A 22,164-nucleotide genomic window follows, 5' to 3' on the forward strand; every position below is an offset into this window, starting at 1 on the left:
GCCAGCAGGGCAGAAGCAGGTCACCGCTTTGCAGGCTCCTTCCAATGGATATAACTACATTTAAACAAGGCACATGCACTCTCCAAGGCCTCCCAAGAGATGGAGACTCAGATGGTTTCTGCCCCAGAGCTCTGGCTGCAGCCGTTCCCTGGGTACCCTACTCTTGGCACAGGGCTGGGGGGGTCCTCAGGCAAGGTTGGGACAATCCCTTTAGACCAAGTGTGTGCCACAGTGCAGCACGGTGAGAGGTGGAGTGTTGAAAGTGGAGGTGAACCACTGCAGTTGCTCAGTTTTCCGTTCATTTTGATGGCAAACAGTTGCAATCTTTTCTACCTGCTGCATACGCGTGCATTAGCGTACAACCCCCATGGCTTGGTGTCCTGTCTGAGGGACAGAGGTGCCTCCAGAGGGCAGTTCAGAGCTGAACTTCAGCGGCCGAGTGCCCAGGGTGTTGCAGGAAGCATCCCCACACTGCATGGGGCCGAAGAGGCACCTCTCTATGGTGTCATGAGGAGGCACTTAACGTGCGCGAAGTTGATGCCTCAGGATCATCAAATGTGCATTCTGGGCTTTGGATGGAGGGGTAAGGGAAGCACTAACCCAACGAGGAGGGTGAAAGCACTGACAAATTGCCACAATCCTCAAACACATCTCATCATGTGGTCCCAGAGGGGGAAACAGCACAACCATGTAAGTGAAGACTCTTAATCCAACTTTCAATCCACATAGTGGACTGAAACAAGGTTTGAATGGAAAGCCTGACCTGTGCACTCTGGATGTTCCAGATCCCTGACAGAAATTATGTTATATTGATGTAGCTTATAAAATGCAACTTTAACAGCTTTTATGCCAAATAGCTTTATTAACTTAGGAAAATTGCTCCAATTGCTGCAACAAAGTCCACTGCAGGACAGAATGAAATACTTTTTTTGATGACAGCAGCAGTTAGGATATGAAATAATGATTATTGGAATGGTTTCTGAGTACATTTATGTACTTGTTTCTCTCCTAAATATTCATGTTTGTCATGGAACAAAACAAGGAAAACCCCATCTATTTTAGTTAGCACAGAAGTGGAGATCTCCAGATGAACACTAGCCGTGAACAAGGACACATGAAAATCGGCATAGGACAGCCATGTGGTTTAGTTTCACTGTGCAAAGAACTAAGTTAAAGTAAGCACAGATGATTAAAGTAATGTAGTACCCTCCAAGGACGGGTTTCTTACCTGCAACAAATCATTTGCAGCAGTATTTCTGCCCAGGTTGGTAGCTGTGCCTTCAAACCTGGGCTGGCAACAGGCCAGCTTTCCTCTAATCCAGCGATTCTCCTCCTCCTTGGGATAACGACACACTTTGGAAACTATCACCTTGAATCAACCCCCTTACCTATTTCCCCTAAAGCACACTCGCTAAATTCTTCTCATTCACATCTCCTTGGATATAGGCATCGCCATGAAGGATTCACATGCAGCAAGTCAGGAATCCTGCTGCTGTCACTCCTTGCTTTCCTTACCAAGAGGGATGCACATTACAACTGGTTTAACCGATCTGTCTCAGAAATGGGATCTTCTACTAAATGGGCTGATAGTTCAGTAGTAAAAACAACAGTTTCTAACTGTGGAGTTTGTATCCAAGGACACAAAGTGATCTGATGTGCTATTAAAGTACCACAGACATGCAAAGCTCAGCTGCTCTTCCTGCACAGGTCATGGTGGTGGGCTGGACTGGGAAGGTCTCCTGAGGGATGCAACAAAGTGCTGACCACCTAACGCTCCTGTTAATCACAGATACATTGGGTGCAGTAGGCAGTAAGCAGTGAGTTGACACGGCACACGTCAACTATGCTTTGCTGTATAGGCTTGGCCGTGAGCATGCAATGCGTGTTGATGCCTGTGCGAGCCCCTCAATGGATGAGACTTCAGGAGCGGCACAGCCTACAAGCCTACAAGCCATTGTGATCACACACCATGTACACATGGTGACAAGGAGCAGAAAGGGGTAATCTGTGTTGCCCTGGAATCAAGACTGCAGCATATTTGTGCTTACAAAGCAACTCAGATCCCCTGACTCACTCAAGGTCCTGGTAGCAAGTAAGTGTATGACCAAAAGCATTCCCCAGGAGTCCTACACAAACAAGGATGGCATCAGACACCCCATGGAAATATGGGTGTGCGTCCTGAATAGACCAAGTCACAACAAGTCATTGATAAGCATTTTAAAAAATACCCAACTACATTGCAAACAGCTTGAGGAATGTAAGGAAGTCAAGACAAAATATCTATGGGCTGACCAACACTCAGAACAGACACATAAAATAATACTTGTGAGGTTAATGCACAAGCAGAAGTAAGATGCAGAGGTTATCTATGCTGACTTTGATGGGTCTGAAGGAGACCCCAACTTGGAGCAAGATGCATGGTAGGATAAGGATGAAAGCTAAAGATGTTTCATTAAAGACAGCCTGGCAAACAGCAAGTGGCTCCTGATAGCTGATATCTTCATCATTACTTCAATACAAGGTAATTGTTTTCTGTTGGTTTTTAAAGAAGGTTTTAACGAGCCCTGTGCTCCGGTTGTACAGCCCTGCCACGGCAATGAGGGTGCACAAGAGCAGCTCATGGTCTGTGTTGTGTGACCATGCACCACGTTACTCCCTATCCTTCCTGCAGAGGGAACCTGCTGTTGGTTTCTCCTTTGTGTTGGCTAAAGAGGAGTCATAGCCGGGTAATACAGGCACAGAAAGGAAAATTAAATCAGAACTCAGACTTACCCTTTTTCTTGTTTTTCACTGAACTTGGACCTACAGAGAACAAAAAAAAACAAACCCTAGTGAAATTCAGTGATCATCTCATCTTAGACGATCCCCCCGCCCTCAGCACCCACTGATCCAGAGGGTGTTTCTCCAGAGCTGGAACAAAATTCACAACAAAATCAGTAAGCCAAAGATGTAGTCTCTTGTTTTCTACAAACCATTGCGGTGGAGGTATGATGATTTTACTGGTGCCCAGATCTTTACCCTCTCTCACATTAGCAACCTGCGGCTGGTATAATGCAAGTGAGTGAGTTTTGGTGGGCACCTCTTCCCTGTATTTCAAAGATGAGTTAAACCACATGCCTGTGGCTAACAGCAAAGCTCCAATGACAGATGCTTTTCAGCCTTAAGCCAGAGCGATACTAACTTAATTCTGGCTCTTCTGAACACTGCTCAGACTTTTGCCCAGAGATTTGCTGTATGTATCCCCCTGATGCTGCTGATGGAAGCACAGCACATCAAACCTTCACACTGCAGAAATCCTGAGACTCAGCAGGAACCATTCAAAACTGCAGTCCCTAAATAGCAGATTATTCTTCAAGTGGACAATGGATGCATTTGTGGTCTGTGCAGCCGTACACAAATTGTCTCTCTTGGCTTGAAATCACAAAGCTTAACATTTAAAGCTGACATGCTTCCCAATGAGGGCAGGTTAGAAGAAAGCATAACACAGCTCTCAGCTTAGAGCAGTAACCCAATACTTATGAGCCAAGCTGTTTAAAAATAATAAAATACTTACAACAACAAAAGCAAATGATTAGCATGAACTGGCTTTTTAAAACAATGAAAATACAAGCCTCCCTAGCAAGAAATGAAAATATTTATAGTGAAGCTGAAAAACTACATTACTTTTTGAGCAGAAGCTGAAGTGTGAAACACATCCCATTGCTTCCTCAAAAATTACTCATGGATGGGAATGAACTGCAAAAATCCCCAAATATTCCCTTGCTGTTCACCAGTGAAATCCCTCTAAATCCTGGGTTTAAACACACATCGAAGATGGAAATCACCTTTAACTGAGATAAATTTGCAATGAATGGAAGGTAATGAGGTTGCTTCAAGTCTGCAGTGGTAAAGACAAATTACCAGTTAATACAGAAGTGCCATGTTCCATGGCTAGTTAAAGAGGAGAGAAGGACCAGGGAAATGCCCAGCAACCTTACCAATGTCTCAACAGGAAGATTAATTAATTAATTTTAATTCATTAATATATTTAATTAACTAATTAATGCCTACATTCTGCTGTTGGGTCATGGGAAAAATACCACAGAATCACGAGTGTTGGAAGGGACCTCTGGAGACCATCCTGTCCAGCACCTGGCCAAGGCAGGGCCACCCAGGGCAGGTTACACATGTCCAACCAGGTCTGCAATGTCTCCAGAGAGGGAGATTCCACAACGCTCCTGGGTGCTCTGCCACTCTCAACATCAAGAACTTCTTCTTCATGTTGAGGTGAAACTTGTTGTGTTTTAGTTTATGGCCGTTGCTCCTTGTCCTGTCACTGGGCACCACTGAAAAGAGTCTGGCACCATCCTCCTAGCACTGACCTTTGAGATGTTCATATGCATTAATGAGATCCCCTCTCAGTCTTCTTTTCTCTAGACTAACCAGGCACAGCGCCTGCAATCTCTCACCAGAGACATGCTCCAGACCCCTGATCATCCTTGTGGCCTCTGCTGAACCCTCTTCCACTTGCTCCTTGTCTTCCTTGTACCGAGGAGCCCAGAACTGGACACAGCTCCCAGATGTGGCTTCACCAGGGTTGAGTACAGGAGGACGATCACCTCCCTCGACTGCTGGCCACACTCCTCCCAGTGCACCGCAGGACACTCGTCCCTCCTGGCTGCCACGGCACACTGCTGCCTCATGCTTAACTCATCATCTACCAATACTGCCAGGTCCTTCTCAGCTGAACTGCTTTCTAGCAGGTCAGTCCCCAGCCTGTGCTGGTACTTGGGGTTCTTCCTCCTCAAGGGCAGTACCCTACATCTGTCCTTCATTAGGTTTATCTCTGCCCAATTCTCCAGCCTATCAAGGTCCTGCTGAATGGCAGCACAGCTCCAGGTGTATCAGCCACTGTCCTTGCTTCATATCATCAGCAAACTTGCCGAGGGAACGCTCTAGCCCTTCATCCAGGTCACTGGTAAGTTGAATATGACCAGACCCACTATTGATCCCTGGGGAACACCACTGACTACAGGCAGTAATCAACTGGATTCTACTCCACTGATCACAACCCTCTGAACTCTGACATTCAGCCAGTTTTTGATCCACCCCACCATCCATTCTAACCCATACTTCCTAAGCTTATCTATGAGGATGTTATGGGAGACAGTGCCTCTCTTCCATTAGATGGTATTATCCAATTTATTATTTCTGTTAATTTACTTTTTTTCTTTTACTAATCTATATCTTCACAGTATTAAAACACACAGGAAGGACACCACACAGGTTTATAACAATGCCAGTCCCAGTATCTTGCTAAGGAGCAATACTGAAGCCAACCAGCAGATCCAGCACCAGCAGATGAGCTACAAACCCTCTCACGTTTGGCAAACACCGACAGGCTCCTCTTTTTGCTTCTGTGCTGCCGAATGAGCCACCATCACCCCAGTGATCTCCTGGCCCTCATCTCAGGCACCAGCCAGTTGATAACGTTCTCAGTGAAGAGGAAAAAAACCGTCTGGGGGATGTAATTTAAAAAAGCCCAACACAGCAAGTAAAATGCAAGTGCTGTGTATGTGTCTCTTCAGACCTCGGAGTCACGAGAGTTTATTTCATGTTATATATATCACACCATTAGCGCTATAACCAGAGTGAAAGTACAAATAGCTGTGGCGAGCCAAACACATTTGAAATGGATGGAACCAATTAGCTTCAAAGATGAATGGGAGGAATGAGAACCACATGCGATGTCAATGTTCACAGTCTATATTACAACACACGCATCTGTTCCAGGCACGGCAGAGAGAGATGTTACGGCTGTGCAAGTGAATCTTTCGACAAACACAGAAATACTTCTGACATGAAAAAAACACAGTATTATTAGCCTTGGGAGCTTCTGAGTCTCTGGGGTTTGCATCTGTTCGTCTCCCAATAGGAGGGGGGATGGATAATTTAATTGTAGCAGGGAGCCATAAGGTTCATCCGATACACCAGAAGACTGAATTTTCCTCATTTTTGCTCCAAACGGTAAACTCATCAGCTCTTCTTCAATTTAGTCTAAAATGGTAACAAAGCCTCCTACTGATTTGGGGAAGCAGAGTGCCACCAAAATATCAGATCTATATTCCCCTCAGTACAAAAGGTGCTGAGGCATAAGGCTTGAAAACTTTACTTCATAGGTGTTGTCCCAACACCTATGTGCAGAGGAGAAAAGAAACAAAAATACTTTCTGTCGTGCTTTTCTGAGGCCACCCCCCAATATTTAAGCTATAAAGCTTGTTAAACGCTGCAGTGGTTGAATACATCTGACCCATTGGTTATCTGTTAATCGGTGGAGCAGGTTAAATACCTACAAGTTAATCAAGCGTAAATCTTTCCTACATCTTCTACACTGTAAATCCCACCTTGCCATCCCATTCCTGTGGAGAGGCTCCAGGTCTTAAAGGCTTCTACAAGATCCAGGTTTATTTAGTGCAGTTTCATGGAGGCCATTAGATGACATGATACCAAGGAAGATCTATGAGAATACATGTTTTTTCCAGCTTCAAGATGCAGATCATAGACAGATGCACCATGTTCCTTTGCAGTATCAAAAGCCTTATAGAAAAACAAGTTACAGGATACCTACTGCTGGTACAGAGCCCACAGGACCTGCCATCTTCATGTAGGAGGAAATTGGTTTGACTTGAATATTTCTCCACTGATCAACGTTGCCTGCTCCAGCTCTCATCACTGCTTTCAGGGCTTCACTGCAGTGCATTTGAGGGTTTATTCCAGTCCCAAGGGGATCTGACAACAGCCCAACCAGTCACCCCTTCCCCAGCACCTCTTTTCCCTTCTTTATAAAAATAACCTCAAATTTGCTTTTCTGGACTTTTCCTGCATCACCTCTGTTCCTTGTGATTTCCTTTAAGTCTCTGTTATGAATGTACTAGAGATCAAGGTCTTGGTCTTGACTGCTGGTATTAAACATGACAGCTACCCAAGCACAGCTATTTTTCTCCATATGTGCCTGTGCTTGCCTTTTGTGCTTTTTTTCTGCTAATCCCACCTATTTCCCACCTCCTTTCCACATGCTGTCTGCTCATGTCTGAGGTCAGAGCAGACCCCAGACCTAGGGAAGTCCATCCCCTTCTACATTTCCTGGCTTTCATCTGAAATTAAATTTATGCTTATGCTCTAATCCCTCCTTGAAGAAGCTGTCAGATCTGTTCAATCCTTCATTTTAACTTAGCTTTGCAGAGGAAGGAAAGTTGACAAGAACTGTTAATACAGAAGAGGACTGGGATATGAGAGAGGATAGGCTGAATGGCTTTGAGGGATAATAAGCACGGAATGAGATTCAGTCATACAAAATGCATGGTCCTATAAATTATATATACATAGGGTATAATCAACTTTTCTGCTGGATGGTGGAGCTCCTCAGATGGAGCTGCAGAGGACAACGTCTGCAGGCGGCGAGTTCCAGGAAAGGCAGAAATACAACCCTAAAATGGATCAGTGGAAATACTTCTGGCAGGCATGGGGCAATATTGATGCCTCTCGGTAGGTAGGTAGGGGTGAAAATCTTGGGAATAATGCAGTCAGTCCTGATCATCTACATACAGAAAGATGTATCTACAGTTTCACAGGAGGCCTTCTGGGAAGGTCAAGAAGAGCTCACCTGATTGACCATCCGTGCTAGGAAAAGGATGACAGCACCACTGGGAAGGGAGCTCCAAGCAATGCCGGTCACTTCCAGCAGAAGCACTATGGCCGTGGGTTTTAGCAATGAGCCAGTCTGGATGCAAGCTTCTCACTTAAGCTGAAGAGAACGTTTGCAATAGATAAGTTTTTGTTGTGTAAAACAGCAGCTGTGGCCCAGCAAGCAGCAGAAGATATCTAACTGTGCTTCAGGGAGCAGGTTCTAGCCCCCAGCTCCGGCAGCCCTAGCATCTGCTGGATCATTTCCAAGGGCTTCATAAAAAAACCCCAACAGATGGTGATGCAACTCGAAGATATTATATATGACGTTTGCTCTTAAAAAGATTAATAGAGTTTACTTTCCCCCCTGTGATTTTTCTTTCTGCATGCTACACACTGTTATGATTTATTGTAAATACAAAAATATCAAAAACTTCTATACAACATATGCTGATATAAATAGTATATTAAACCCCCCTGCTTTCACTTATTAGTTATGTGTGTGGATTGGTGAGAAATAGCTTAAATTCCTCCAAAACTGTTCAAACTGGTTTTATCGAGGGGAACAGATCTTTGTAATTACGCTTACTTTATAGAAAACCAATGGAAGTTTGACCATTATAGAACTCAGTCAAACAAAGGACAAGTACCTAGGAAGACTCCTGAACTTTCTCAAATTCTCACTTGCCAAAAGCAGAACAAAGTCAAGGGGTGCCACTTACTGTATTCCAGCCGCATTCACATCCAATACAGAACAAAGACATGTCAAGGAATTCAACCAGTTTTGGAAAGGTACACTGCAGCAACCACCATGTTCACTGTTTTCAACATTAACTGCTTGCCCCCAGAATTATTAAGCGTCCCTTTTCTATTTTCCTAGCACTAGGATATTATGGTATATCATCAATCTTCTTACCTAAGCACCACTCTGTTTTGGGGAATATGTAACACCAGGTAATACAACTGAGCCATCTCCGTATTACCATTACCGTTCTGCCCCTGAGAGATGAGAAGATGGACTCAGAAGTTACCCTCATCCCATATTACAAACAGAATCAGAGACAAAATCTTGATGATTAATGAGATATTAGTGTCTTCCAGAAAAGCCACATCACTTCTCACTTATAAAATAAGCATGAGGTGACCTGAAATCATTACGTCCACAGCTACTTTCAAGATGAACATCTAATTTTGAAGATGAAAACAGAAATAGGGAGCTCTGTATGACTTATCTAATACACACATTTTCAAAACTATGTTGTCAAAGCTTTGTGCAATAAAAAAAAGCAGCTTTTTCTTTGAAATATGAGCTTCTGGCTGTAGTTGGAAGAAGAATATTAGGTTTAATGATCACTGTACTCAACAGCTATGGAAATTTGTGTAAAGTATTTTTCCAAACTCTGCTAACCATCTGGTTTAACAAAGAGATCGCTTGCTAAATCTCAGACAAAGCTCTGAATACTGCCCAAATCCACCAGTAACTTCTGGAGAATAGCTAGCTAACAGAATCTGAAATAAGTTCCTGGACATTAGTTGAGATACCGTTATTAACGGAGAAGAAACAGAAGCCGAGCACAACAACCAGGCTGTGTAGTAGAGCAGATTAGTATCCCAGAACTCAGGTCCTGCTAATCATTCAACCCATCAACACAGGGTGTCTCCACCTCTCATAGGAAGCTCTGATCACCAAATGCCCTCCAGCTGTGAAAGTTTCCACCTCTCCGGGAAGTTCTCTGCAACTTGGGGCTTCCTAAGAAAAGGAGGTGCAAAGCATCTAATAGAATGTTACCCTTCCGGAACCATGCCTGCGAATTAACCAGTCCTATCGACTTTCACAGATATTAAGACCAGAAAGAACCATTATGATGATCAAGTATTAAAAGAAGTCCACCCTAAGCCTCCCATCAATCCCTCTATCTCTGTTTGACCAATACTAAAAATGGAAGGGATGGAAAGAAAAGCCAAGCGTTAACTGAGATTCCAAGTGATGAAGAATCTACTGTCTTCTTTGATGTAATTTGTCCCAATGAATAAGAACAAAACCCTCCATTTTAATCAAACCTCCAAAACTCATTTATTTCACTTACAAACTGGTGTAAGGATATTTGCTTCATTCACACGGTATGAGATATGTAAGGCTTCTCAAATATTTAAGTGCGGTGTTATTAATGCCAGACCATGGTGGAGTTGGGGAAAGAAGGATGTTAGCTCCCAAACACATGCTTAATCTAGAACATGTGGGTTTGGGGGAAGTTTGGAACCAATATGATTTCAACATTTTCAGGAAATTTGGTCTATCCAGATGAAAGCTTCTTGGACCCTACTGAAATATCAGTCAGCGATACAAACACTGAAACAAGATGGATTTTTTCCCTTCCCTGAAAAAGAAAGTGCTTTTTCACTAATTCCAGAGAAAAAGACAACAGATCTTGAGCAGCTTTGGTCTTATTACTCCAGAATATTTAGAAATAATGGTAAATTATAGATCTAGGAAAATATCCTAGAAGTAAAACATATTGTGTGCTACTCAAAACTTCTGGCCTGCCTTGTTTTTTTCCTTCTAGGGGGTGGAATGAAGAAGGGAGGTCTTCTGCTAAGTGTGGAGGAACGATGCTGCACACATTTATGGGCAGAAGGGATGCAATGTCCCCTGAAGTCAATAAATCTGAATATAAGGAGTACGCTACATCACAGAATGGGATGCTAATTGCCCAAAGCAGTGGAAGGATGAAACAGTCCTGCTTTATATATGTATGTAAGGCAAAGCCTGGGGCTATTTCATATTTCCTCAGCCACCATTGTTGCTTTACTCTCTGCTTTTGTTTCAATTTTGTTTTAAACTCTTCAAAATAAATGTGCAAACACAGCCACCCTTAATTGCTTTTTTCTGGTTACATGTTAAATTGAGATGCTCCATGATGACATCTCATGAAGTAGTGTTCCCTCCTCGTCCTACACCTAACAGCATCTTCCTTCTACAGCAATACAAGCGTTATGCCTGGAAGACGATCCCAGCCTGCTGCTCTACCTTCACAGCACTTAAACTCTGCACTGTAGAAACACAAGCCCTGCATTTCAGAAGTCTTTGTTTAGTGCTAGCCTTCATACTCTGCCCAGTCATATTCTGGAGTTACAGGCCACTAAGTCCCCAAGGCTGGCTTGAAGCCAATTTATAGCTGATGCTTCTTCTGATACCCCACCCCTGTGCTGAATTAAACTGCTCAAAGCTAGTCTCCTCCAACCCAAGAGATCAAGAAGAGTTTGCAGCTCATCTTGGACTCTTTTGAGGCACTCCCTTGGCTACCACCACTTTTTGAGGCTATTTTTCATCTCTTTTATGGACTTTTTGCATGTCTCCATGTGTCTCCAGGGGACATATCCCACACTGAGGTCTCCCCCAACACTTGTGGGGCATGACACTGCTTGCTCAGAAGGTCTAAGAAGAGCTTGTGCATGAACACCAAAGGCTGAGAATCATTTCTCTTGTGGTGAGCTAGGTATGAGAGCGGCCTTCTGCTGCCTCACTGCTCTTCTCTGAGCAATGTGTCAAAGGATGAGCCTACATACATGTGTCATCCAGATGATCAGATGCTGCTCTAGGAGCTCCATGGATCAGTAGCTTGCTCCCTCCCTGTTCTTCTGATCCCATACACCAGACCTCAGTTCAAGCTTATCAGTCTGAAAACAAATGAAGAGAAGTCACAGCTCATCCCTACCCTATCTCTGGAGTCCCTGGAGTGACACTAGATGGCAGAGAGCCACAATCTCTCTTCCTCATAGAGCTTCAGATGATGTAAGATATTATCATGTAACAGGTTGGACGGTTTTTTTTTTTGTTGTTGGCAATTTTTTCTCCTGCCAACACTCAAGTTTTTTTTGCCTGGTTTGACAATTAAAAAACATGACATCACATCAAGGAATAACTTGCTCAAGCTCATAAGGAATGGGAGGACAGTTAAATGTAAATATGCAGAGATAATGGCTAACAGCAACAGTAGGTTGCTTATACCAATCTTTATAACAACCTTTAATAATATTAAAGGGAAACCAATCTTCAGTTACTACAGTTTGAGATTATCAGAACTGAAGTGTGAGCAAAAGAGACAGACCTAAGAGAGCATCACTCTACACCGTTTCACTGATCCAGGTAAACGTGTCTTGTTGAGCAACCACCTTCTGCCACAGCTGAAAGGAGGGAAGGACTAGGATAAATGTAATAGTTCTCCTGCATTCACCAGGTTTTTCCACCTTACAAAAGATGCTGTGCTGTCATCGGCTGCTGTTTGAAGGGACCTGTGCTGGAGCAGGTAGAGACCCACCAGCCCTGCCTATCTCCTACAGGCTTTTTACATGAGTAACAACATAGGGGCAGGGTCGTAGAAGAGCCAGGCTGGAACAGCAACTGTCCTTTAGAAGTGTGTCACCCCTGCTGCCATCACCTCTGTTGGTCCTGCTCTGGGGGAGAGGGCTGGGTCTAATCACCTCCCACAGTCCCCTCCACCCTATGTTACTCCCCAGCCTCAGCTCTGCTTCTCCAACAGCCAGAGCTCTGCTGAAAATCACTACTCACTGCTTCCTCAAGTAAGGCAGAGGTACCCTTGCTCACTGCCACAGAAATTTCCATCTCTTTATAAAGGACAACCAAGTTGATTTATCTCCTCAATCCCATCCAGGTCCACTTTGGGATTGGTGTAGAGGTAGCCCCACAAAGGCTTAAAAAAAAAGTATCTAGTCTTCACTGAGTAGGTGCAAGTCTACCACAGAGCAAATGTGTTCATGAACAAAGACAAAATCCTGCTCCCAATTAACTACAGAGCCACTGTTGCTGGCAAAATCTTATTGCACTGCCTTCTCAAGAGCACAAACCCCCAATCAAACAAAAATCTCCGCCCTTCTTAGCTCCGCTCCCACATAATCAGTCCCAGCCAAGCTCCTGGGGCTCACACCAGAACCTGTGGCCATCATATTTCATTTTCCGCACTCTCACTGGCTATGGAAGAAGAATATGATGTGCCTTTTGTTTTCCTTCAGGCATTTAGGTTGGATTCCAAATGCTGGATCTTTACAGAAGAGCTGACAAACAACATTACTAGTACTAATTCTAGTATCTGAAGGCCTTTTTTTTGCTTCCTGGCTGGGCTCACAAGACTTATTTTCTATACACCACTGCACCCTATTGCTTGCTTTATCAATACCACATATTTGAATTCAACAATTTAAAGCGTAGTATTACAGCTGTGTTTTTGTTTGTTTTATTCGGTTGTTGCTTAACACAAAACATTCTGACATTTTAAGTCATATCCCGCTAAGATAAACAACTAACATATGTCATGAATTCCAGTAGAAATGATTCCCAAGTGGTGCTGCAGCAAGGTTTTAACCAAACGTACGAACGGCTCTCAAATTATTCACTGGATGTTTTAAATGCACTCTTCCCCATCACTGCTATCCATAAGGAATCAAGGGCAAGTGGAAGGAAATCTCTTTACTATCGTATCCCTGCAGAACTTCACTTTTTTTCTTCCTCCTGTATGTAATTCTGCCTAATTGGATTGAAAACCTCTGTAGTGTTGAATGGCTGTCTGGAACATGGAACAGCATGGGATCTATATCCAAAGTTATACATGTGTACATGTACATGTATTTGTATGAATCTGAAAAGGGGCCTGAAGGAGATGTAAGAGTGACCCCACCACTCTTTGGGAAGCCAAAGTCAAATCAGCACAGTAGTCATCACGCAGTGAAGGCTCAGCCAACTCTTGAGTGTATCCATTCACAGCATTTCAGACAGATTAATGGACTTCACCAACCTCTGCTCGTGTTAACGAGATAAGTTACGAACCCAACAATGTTGCTATACAAGGGCCAACAAAGCCCTAATGAAAACATGAAACCACCATGCCTCATTCACAACTTTTTCCCCAAAGAGCTTCGCAGTGCCACAGTGTTCTCTGGCTTTGTGTGGCAGAACTATTCTTATGGCTAATGTATCTGATGTACTATAAGGGAATGTATTTCTAATGAGTGCCCAGAAAGGCCACAACTGAAGACAACTTCACAGTGCCCTTCACCAGCACAGAAGCTCTGGGTTTTGCTATTCAGTCCCACCCTGGGCTCTCACAGACTGAAAAATAAAGCTTATTCAGCCAGCGATCTGCAGAAGGCACAGTCACTGCAGCAGGACCCTGAGCCTGGACCTGGCCATTTGGAAAGGTGCACATGACCCGGCTCAGCACCAGTGCATCGCCTTTTGTGCTAGAGCTGATCCATGACCAGATGGGCTTGGAGCATATGCTAAGCAAACTTGTGTCTGCCTGCAAAATACTCTGTGGATGTGGCCAGAGAGCCAGTTTATTCACAGAAATCAAAGCTCAGCTGCAAATACTTCAGCAAGACAGACAATAGAGCCTCTCGTACTGTGGGAAAGAAAATCACCAGCTACTAGTTGAGTCGAGCAGTCACAATGCTTGGTGCATGGCATCCGCAGTTCAGATGCACAGATAGCTCAGATGCAATCACATTCCAGGCTGGAACATCTGCTCTCCTCTCATTAGTCCTGGCCATGTTTTGTATCAGAAGAAACTGAGATTCCTGAACTTCAGTATTTGACCTGAGGCATTATGAAAAGCCCCGACTTTCAGAAGTGGAATTCATACGGAATCACCAGTCACTTCTAATAATGTTGGTCTCTGCTTAACATGCAGCTGCAAAAAGAGCTTAGAAGTTCAAGTTTCAGGAAAGCTTGCTGCAGCACACACCATAAGCTACACACTGAAGATCCATCAGGACAACTCTGAAATACACCCAAAAATGGAATTGGTGTAAGTAGGTGAAAATGCAACTGAGGGGAGATTCCAACCACAGAATTCCTTCCCAAGCCTTCTGAATATCCTTGGCATCTCAAAATCTTCCAGCAGTCATTCCACCACCATCTGAACCAGGTACCAAGGAAGCACAGGCACACACCAAAGCAGCTCTACAGATGGAACAAATCAACAGCACCTCATCACAGCTTTATAAATATTAATAACAGCAAAGCAGGCTTGCTTTTGGAATAATCCAGATAGCAACTGGAAGAGCTGGTGAAGAAGACAGGAGGCAAATTGAGGCTGTGAATGGACTGGGACGCATCGACAATGTGAACACTGTGACCTAGAACAATTCCTCATCACGGCCACCACACAATTAGGCTTCTCCCTCTCCCAGCAAGTTAATTTCTTTTAATATTTAACATAGCAGAGCTCAATAAAGAATTTTGGACTCCATCAATTTTCACTTCTTGCTGGCTGATGCAGCACGTCCTCACGGAAATATCACTCAGTGCAGACTGCAGGAAGGAGCCTCACCACGCAGGCTTTCAGCATCACACACTTTCTAGGTGCAAAAAGTGACTCCAACATCTTTAAGCTGAACTAGCATCTTGGCTCAGGCCCAGATGTCAGCATCTCTGCTTTCCCAAAGAGCTCAGGCTATGTGGAGCTTCCCTCAAATTATGCCAGCAAACTGACTGCAGTTTCCCAAAACAGTCTTCATCAAAGATTGCTAATGGACATTGCAGTGAACTTGATCTCAGAGTAACTCCAGTATTAAAAAATCATTTCAGAGTAGCTTTAACCAAGGATGCACCAAAAAAGTTTCAGCTGTCTAAAAATGTATTCTCTTATAAGATATACTGAGAGCAAGAAGACTCCTTTAAATATCATCTTCGCTTTCACTTGTTTCCAGAAATGATGTGGTATTAATCTATCACTGCTATAACAGCTGAAACCAGGACATCATTCTGGGGTTTTAGCCAGTTGCTAAGCTTCTCTGCACCTGCGGAAATGTTGGTTAGAAATAAGCACAGACACAAGACCATGATCTGAAATCACTTCCCTATATATTTATCACTGTATCTTCCTGATGAAAAGCACCTGAGGTGTAAGACCTTATACAGATACCTGCCTTATTACCATAAGCATAGGTATAACATGCGGGTAAGGATCTGCAAATGAGCTAATCCTGATTTTACCCTTGTAATAACAAGTACTGACAGAAATGCCATATGGAAGGGATGGAGATTGTCCATGAAGATTCAAATATCATCTTAATTTTTCCTTCTCCCATTTTGGGTGAAATCACAGAGAAATTCTGGGGAAAACAGAATTTTGCAAGCACTTTGTGGCAAGCCTTTCTTTTGTGACCATCTCCTGCACTCCAGTACCCAGGAAACGTTCTGTATTTACTGAATGCTCATTACCATGGTTTCAGAGCACAATAAGGCTCCATTGCCCTTCACAGATCTGCACGGATCTGCACTTCTGGGAATGCCTGGGCTTTGGGGAATTGCACAGGGCCGACACAAAGGCACTGACTGTTTTGGAGGCAGAGGGACAAACCTGCCCTTGGCGAAGGAGAGAAAGCCAGCAGGAAAAGTCTCTATTGTGGTTATTGCATGGTCAGTGCTGCCAAGGAAGGGGGGACAGCTGAGACACGGCACCTGCAGGACCAGAAGCTGCCTGGGGATGAAGGGAGCCAGGCACTGGCATCAGCTACCTGCTAAACCATCCTAAAACCACCGAGCAAATAACTAACAGGGTGAAACACTGAACCCACGTAACTGGCACATCACTTCCCAAGCTCCAGGTAGAAACAGGGTTTGCGACGAGCTTCTGCTCTCCTAGAATTTAATTTTCATTTCTACAAAAGCAATTTGCAGCACTGAAACCCATGAGTTCTCATCAAGGACTTTCCTCGGCAGTAAGGACTGCCAAAGTAGTAGGAACCAAATTGTTGTCAGCTTAAGGACAGCCATCTGCTCAGCCTCTTCCCAGCTGCCATGCTCCAAATCAAAGAATGGATAACAATCACTTATGTTTCTCACCAAGCTCAATATGAAAAAACCTAGGAAGGGGAAAAAAAAAAAAGCCAAACCAAAAAGCAAAACCAACAAACCAGGAAAGCAGCACGGCAGGGATCTAACTGGGAACAGAGATGAAAGTAGGAGAAAAAGAAACTCTTTTTCTTTCTTTTTTTTTTTTTAACAATGTTTTAAAGAGTCCAATTGACATCTGCTTTATAAATGCTCTGTCATTATTTATAACCTCAAGAGCACAGAATTGTCTCTGTAGTTACAACCATGCTACTCCCATATTTTGGCTTTGTTAGCAAAGAGCCAGCAGCATTTTTACTGGTGCTCTGGGAATAGAGATCTAACATTTCATACACAGTTTATTTAAAAGTGGACTAATTTAACATTCTTGATGGTTCCTTTTAGCACAACTGTTGCTAATTACCAGCTCCAGAATGATTTGTTAATCTGGGAGCAACAGTGGTTCCACAGCAGCATAAATACACCAAGAGGGGAAAAAAAGAGAAAAATAAAAGAGAGGCATTGGAGAGGGTCAAATTTTAGCGAGCTAAAGCAAATTAAGTGACAGGTGGAGTCAGTGACACAGAGTGGAAAAAACACTGTAAAGTGGAGCTATAAAGGGGATAATCCTGGGCCTTGAGGAGCCAAAAACCAAAATAGTGGTGATTTTAAAGCTGTGCAAATGTTGGTTTTGGAGGCACGGACAGGAAGCTGGTGTGAAAGATGATCTGTGCTCCTCAGGACTGGGATGGACATCAGCCTCCCATTAATCCTGTCTCTAGCAGGGTGACCCACGCCAGAGTGGGACGGACAGTGAGCGGAGAGGGGAGCCAGGCAGGCACCTCGTCCCAGGACACAACCTTGGCTTGCTCAACTGGATGCAGGGCACTGTGTGTGGGGGGACATGGGCAAAAATTAAGCAAACGCGATCATAAAAATGACAAGTGGGACTGAAGCTGCAGTCCTCAAAGGAGGAGCCCTTGAAATACTGGAGTCATGTCTGGAGGTGGCAGGATCCAACCGATGGCTTTGCACTATTCACACAGTATTTCATGGGGTTTTTCAGCAGGGAGCAGCTTTGCTGCGTGTGGCCTCCGATGTCCTATCCCTGTGCCTAGAGCACTGAGCAACATCCATCACCTTCCCCTGGCCCCATGGGACCAGATCTGACCCATCTCAAACTCACCTCTTCCACAGCAAAAGACCTGAAATAAAACTTTAAGGAATGGGACTACATTATCTTTGATGTTTATAAATCATCAAAGCCATTCCTGTTGTTGGTAGCAGAGCAGGACTCAAACAGCCGTGGAAGGGGACTGAGCAGCCTCCCTCCAAACACGGCTTCCACACTTGGATCACTGGCCTTTCACTGCATGTGTGAAAGGACTTGAAAGTTCATAAAATTAATTCCAGATAAATATTAGTGAGGCCTCAAGTGGAAAGCACATCTCCTTCCTTCTGGAAATTTATAGTTCAGCCACTTTTATCTTCTGGAGGCTCTTCAGAGATCAAAGATTTAATTGACTTTCCTTTTGCACAACTCATGGAGCAAACGGTGTTATTGGGACTGTGACATGATTTTACTTATTTTTTTTAATGATTCATTGCCCTTCTCTAAAAAGCAAAATTCCTTCATGTAGCTCTGAAACGAACAAGCTACACAAGAAAGCTGCTCCGTTTACTGGTTTTACAGTTATTACAAGGTCAATCCCCACCCTGAGAGCTTACACTTGTTAAATACTGCTCTACCTAATAAAACCGAGATGGCCAAATGCAGAGTAACTGCTTCCCAACATAACCTGCCATGCTACTGCCACTAGCACGATGACCTGTCACTCCAGCCATTTCCCCCCATCTCCCTCACATTATGGGGTCAAACCCCCTAACTTACAAAAAGACATTGCACCAGTGCAAGTGTGCTGCGTTTCTGGAGGAACTCAACTCTGATGCATTCAGGGAACATAAAGGAAATCTGGGAAAGGGGTGCAAGTTATAAAGTCTGACATGTTTTCACCTGGGCACAAGGATGATGAGAAAAGCCCCCATTAGTCCACCCATTTTAAGTATCTATTCCTCACTGTGCAGTGATTCCCTGCACATCTGGGAATAGAAAGGCAGCCTTAGGCAGCCTAACAGGCTCATCTAATTCCTCCCAACATCTGCCTGCAGCACTCCATTTACACCACTCACATACAGTGGAAACTTGCTACTTATACAAGCAACTTGCAAAAACACTGGAATAGGTTTCAAGGAGTCGGTGCAAAAACACTTGGATCTATCCTGAGCCATCTGAGCATCAGAGTGACACCAGCTCTAAAGATGATGGACCACACTGAGCTGGAATCACTCTGGGAGTCTGTACCAAATGCATCATACTTGTCAGCGTTTTGGGAAGGAGGAATCCAGGGACTTTTATGAAGCTCTTTCTTGGAGCACAGCCACAGGGAAATACTCTTCCACTTTGAAACTGCGAAGGCTTCAGAGGAGATGGGAAACTCGTGAAGCCAGGGAGCTGGAGAGGAAGATGAACACTAGCTGAGAGGTTTATAATGCAGTGAGGGCTTGGGCTTAGCAGGCATCAACCCATGCACAGACCACTAATCCAGTATTTCTTCCCTGCTCTCCCTGGCATTAAGTCCCCTTTGCTTCTTTGTATAAAAATGGATCTGTGGTTTTCTGCAGTAGGGATAATGCTGGAGCTCTTCCAGGAGCTTGACATGGGCAGCAATCCTCATGCCACAGTGCAGCTGGACAGTCATGACAAGACAGCATCGGAAAGAAAACTCTCATACTGAAATAAGGCAGAATGCAAGCTCGGGAAAGGGACTGAAGGAGAAGTCAGTATCACACATCCTTGCTTTTATATTTACCAAATCACAGACAAGTAATTTTGATTTTTTGGTAACTTTTTGCTCTTTTCATGCAAGCTCTGTACAACTTTGACTTCCCTTTATGTGGGCTTTGAGGCCACCTGAGGCTCCATTGCACTGCAAAACCCTGTTACAGCAGTTACCATTTTGTACTGCAGATGTTCACAGCTGTTTGTTGGACTACAAATAGCTACTTGATGATTTTAAGCAGACACAGGCGTACAGAATAATAAATATATGTATACAAGTACAAATTATAGCCATAAATGAACATAGAGCCTCACCATCAGAGAAAAAGAGTCAAGGACAAAATGACTAAGCAGCATTAATTTGCACAAAATCACTAGACCTAGAGATGCAGAAATCAGAACTACTGGCATTCCTCATGTGGAAAGGTGATCAAAATCAGATAGAAACTATTAAAAGCCACAGATGCCATTTTTTATCCCCCACATACACAATTCTGTACCCTGATCAGAACCATGACTGAATAAAGTGTCAGCCCTCTGCTCCTCTGTGCAAGGACAAGACGCACAGCAGCATGGAGTGAAGCAGGACTCACCGTCTGGCCCTTCGCTGCCTTTACTCCTTTTATTCCGACGGACACGTCTACCTTCTTCTCCAACGTGCAGCTTTTCTTCAGGGTGAAAGAAGTTCAGCCAGGCCAGCTGGAAGAAGAAGGACAAGTTTAAGCATCTCTGGCAAGAACGGCTTAGCTGGGTAGGGAGATCAGAGCTTGAACACCAAATCCTTTCTACCAGGGATAGCTCTGCTGAGCTGAGTGAGAGAGCCACGGGGGACACGAGATGGCTGCTCAGAGATGCTCAGCTCATCCCAAGGGAAACCACAGGGAGCTGTGTGCCCTTGGAAACAGCCTAAGACTTGGGAAAACTCAACCTGAACGGTTTCAGCAGGGAGAAGCAATCCCCTGAGGCACAGGAGCAGTGGCCGCAGGCAGAGTCAGGAGAGATCTATAGCTGGAAATAATCAAACACCCCACATGCCGATGCAATCATTTCTAATTATTCTCTGCAAAACTTGCTCAATCCTGGAGCTCTTTCACCAGTGCTACTCACTGCCAGTAAGTTTTTCCTCTCTCAAGCTCTCTTCTGCAAGCCTTATTAGCTACTGAGATTCACAGGTCTTCAGGGACCCTTAAATCCAGTTCCGTATACCACATAAATTAACACTTTAAACCTAGAGCAAGTACATCTTTATAACATGATTTTTGCCAAGAGGGAAAATTTTTATGTAGCAACCTCTTATTCATGAAAAAAAAAAAAAAAGAGCTGCTGCATTAAAAACCCTTTGACAGTTACTAAATCAACACCCCTACCCAGAAACTGGGATTTCAGTTTAGAAACTTCACCAGTCCTCCCAGCTACCCCAGGGTGCAGCAGCTCATCACCAGTGGCATTTTCCCCAGCTATTTCCACTTCCTAATATTAGCAATGTCACAAGATTAATTAGGGCCCAAACACCTTGTGCCAGTTACCGCACCCACCAACAACCAGGGCTGCTCTGACCAGCATGGGGTTTTCTTTACACTGAGGAAACCCCATCACAGTTATTTGAACCATAAACACACAAACAAGCTAAATACAGCCTAAGACAAGAATAAAGAGGCTTCAAAAAAGCAGCACCAAAGGTTATCAAGTGCATTATTGTTCCAAGAACAAAACCTGTGGCATCAAAAGCATCTTTGAAATAGCAGAGAAAGATAAACTCCTATAAATTGCTAGTTAAGAGTGTCTCCTTCAGTTACAGGCCATAAAAATTCCTATTAAAAATTATAATCTGTTCCTATTAAAAATTATAATCTGTTTCTTATGTTTCTTTGCTTTTGACATACCCTGGAGCTCTCACCTCCCTTCTCCTACCTCTCAGCTCCATACACAAACACCTATTCCCGAGTTCATTCCCAAGCACACACTCTTCTTCCAGGCGAAGAGCATCCCCATTCCTGCTTCCTAAAGAGCAGCTGGATTTTACATTTGCATCTTGCTTTACTCCAACAAGATCCAATGCATAAGACCTGGAAGACCAAAGCCAGCACTCATCTACGTAAGGAAGGACCCAACACAGAGTCAGATGGAGAGCCAAAGACTGACTTACGAGTCTTAGTAAATGGAGAGAACAGGGCACAGGTCCCCAGTGCCCATCTCCCCTAACCTCCCACATCCCACCTCACTGACCCAGACACGGAGCACCGGAGCAGGATGCTCCTGCAGGCACTACCAGTACTTTCCCCTACACAACCAAGCAGGGCAAGGGATGAGGAAAAAGTAAAAGAGCTTTTTAAAACCAGTTCTTTAAATCAAGATGAAACACTAGAACTGAGGAACAAACTACATTATCATTCAGGTTAAAACATCAATGAAACCATCAGTGCTGCTTTTGAATGCTGCTATTACTTGGCTTTCTTATTCGAGCTTTACAAAAGATGATTAACTAAAAGCCCTGAAAACGAAGCGGTGGGGAACCAGCCTGTGAAGAAGTGCAGCTTCCCGCCCCAAACCACCCTGCTGCCTGTGGCCAAGTGGCACACGAGCTGCTCCCAGCGCTAAGGCCAAACCCGACGTTTTTCATCCCAAGAAGATTTTGTAATGGCACAACCCTCATTGTGTCAAAACAAACAGGCTTCCTGTCCCTCCTATTACAAATACAGTTTTAACCCAACAAAAAAGCTGCAGCATGATTTTAAGCTCAGGCAATGCCACCTCCTTCTCCATATCTGGGCACTGACACAGAGATTACTGACAAATACTCTGATTTATTTTC

General features: G+C 44.0%; 2 protein-coding genes across 4 annotated transcripts in view; both read right to left on the bottom strand.

Annotated features, from left to right (window-relative positions):
* Positions 1–22,164, bottom strand: part of EDA (ectodysplasin A) — a 70,034-nt gene that overhangs the window by 8,327 nt on the left and 39,543 nt on the right. For all 3 annotated transcript variants that reach the window (XM_057404805.1, XM_057404804.1, XM_057404803.1), the window contains exons 2-3: positions 19,946–20,051; positions 2,773–2,802 (exon numbers count right to left, since the gene is read on the bottom strand). In XM_057404805.1, coding sequence (XP_057260788.1) covers positions 2,773–2,802; positions 19,946–20,051 — 136 coding nt within the window. The remainder of the gene's footprint in view (positions 1–2,772; positions 2,803–19,945; positions 20,052–22,164) is intronic.
* NALF2 (NALCN channel auxiliary factor 2) overlaps positions 19,947–22,164 on the bottom strand; it is an 87,110-nt gene continuing 84,892 nt past the window's right edge. The window contains exon 4 of the transcript XR_008971620.1: positions 19,947–20,051. The gene's annotated coding sequence lies outside the window, so the exon portion shown is untranslated. The remainder of the gene's footprint in view (positions 20,052–22,164) is intronic.

Source organism: Pezoporus wallicus, unplaced genomic scaffold (assembly GCF_028554395.1).
Source record: "Pezoporus wallicus isolate ANWC-B61680 ecotype Strahan unplaced genomic scaffold, APGP_CSIRO_Pwel_v1 contig_5104, whole genome shotgun sequence".
NCBI classification, from domain to species: domain Eukaryota; kingdom Metazoa; phylum Chordata; class Aves; order Psittaciformes; family Psittacidae; genus Pezoporus; species Pezoporus wallicus.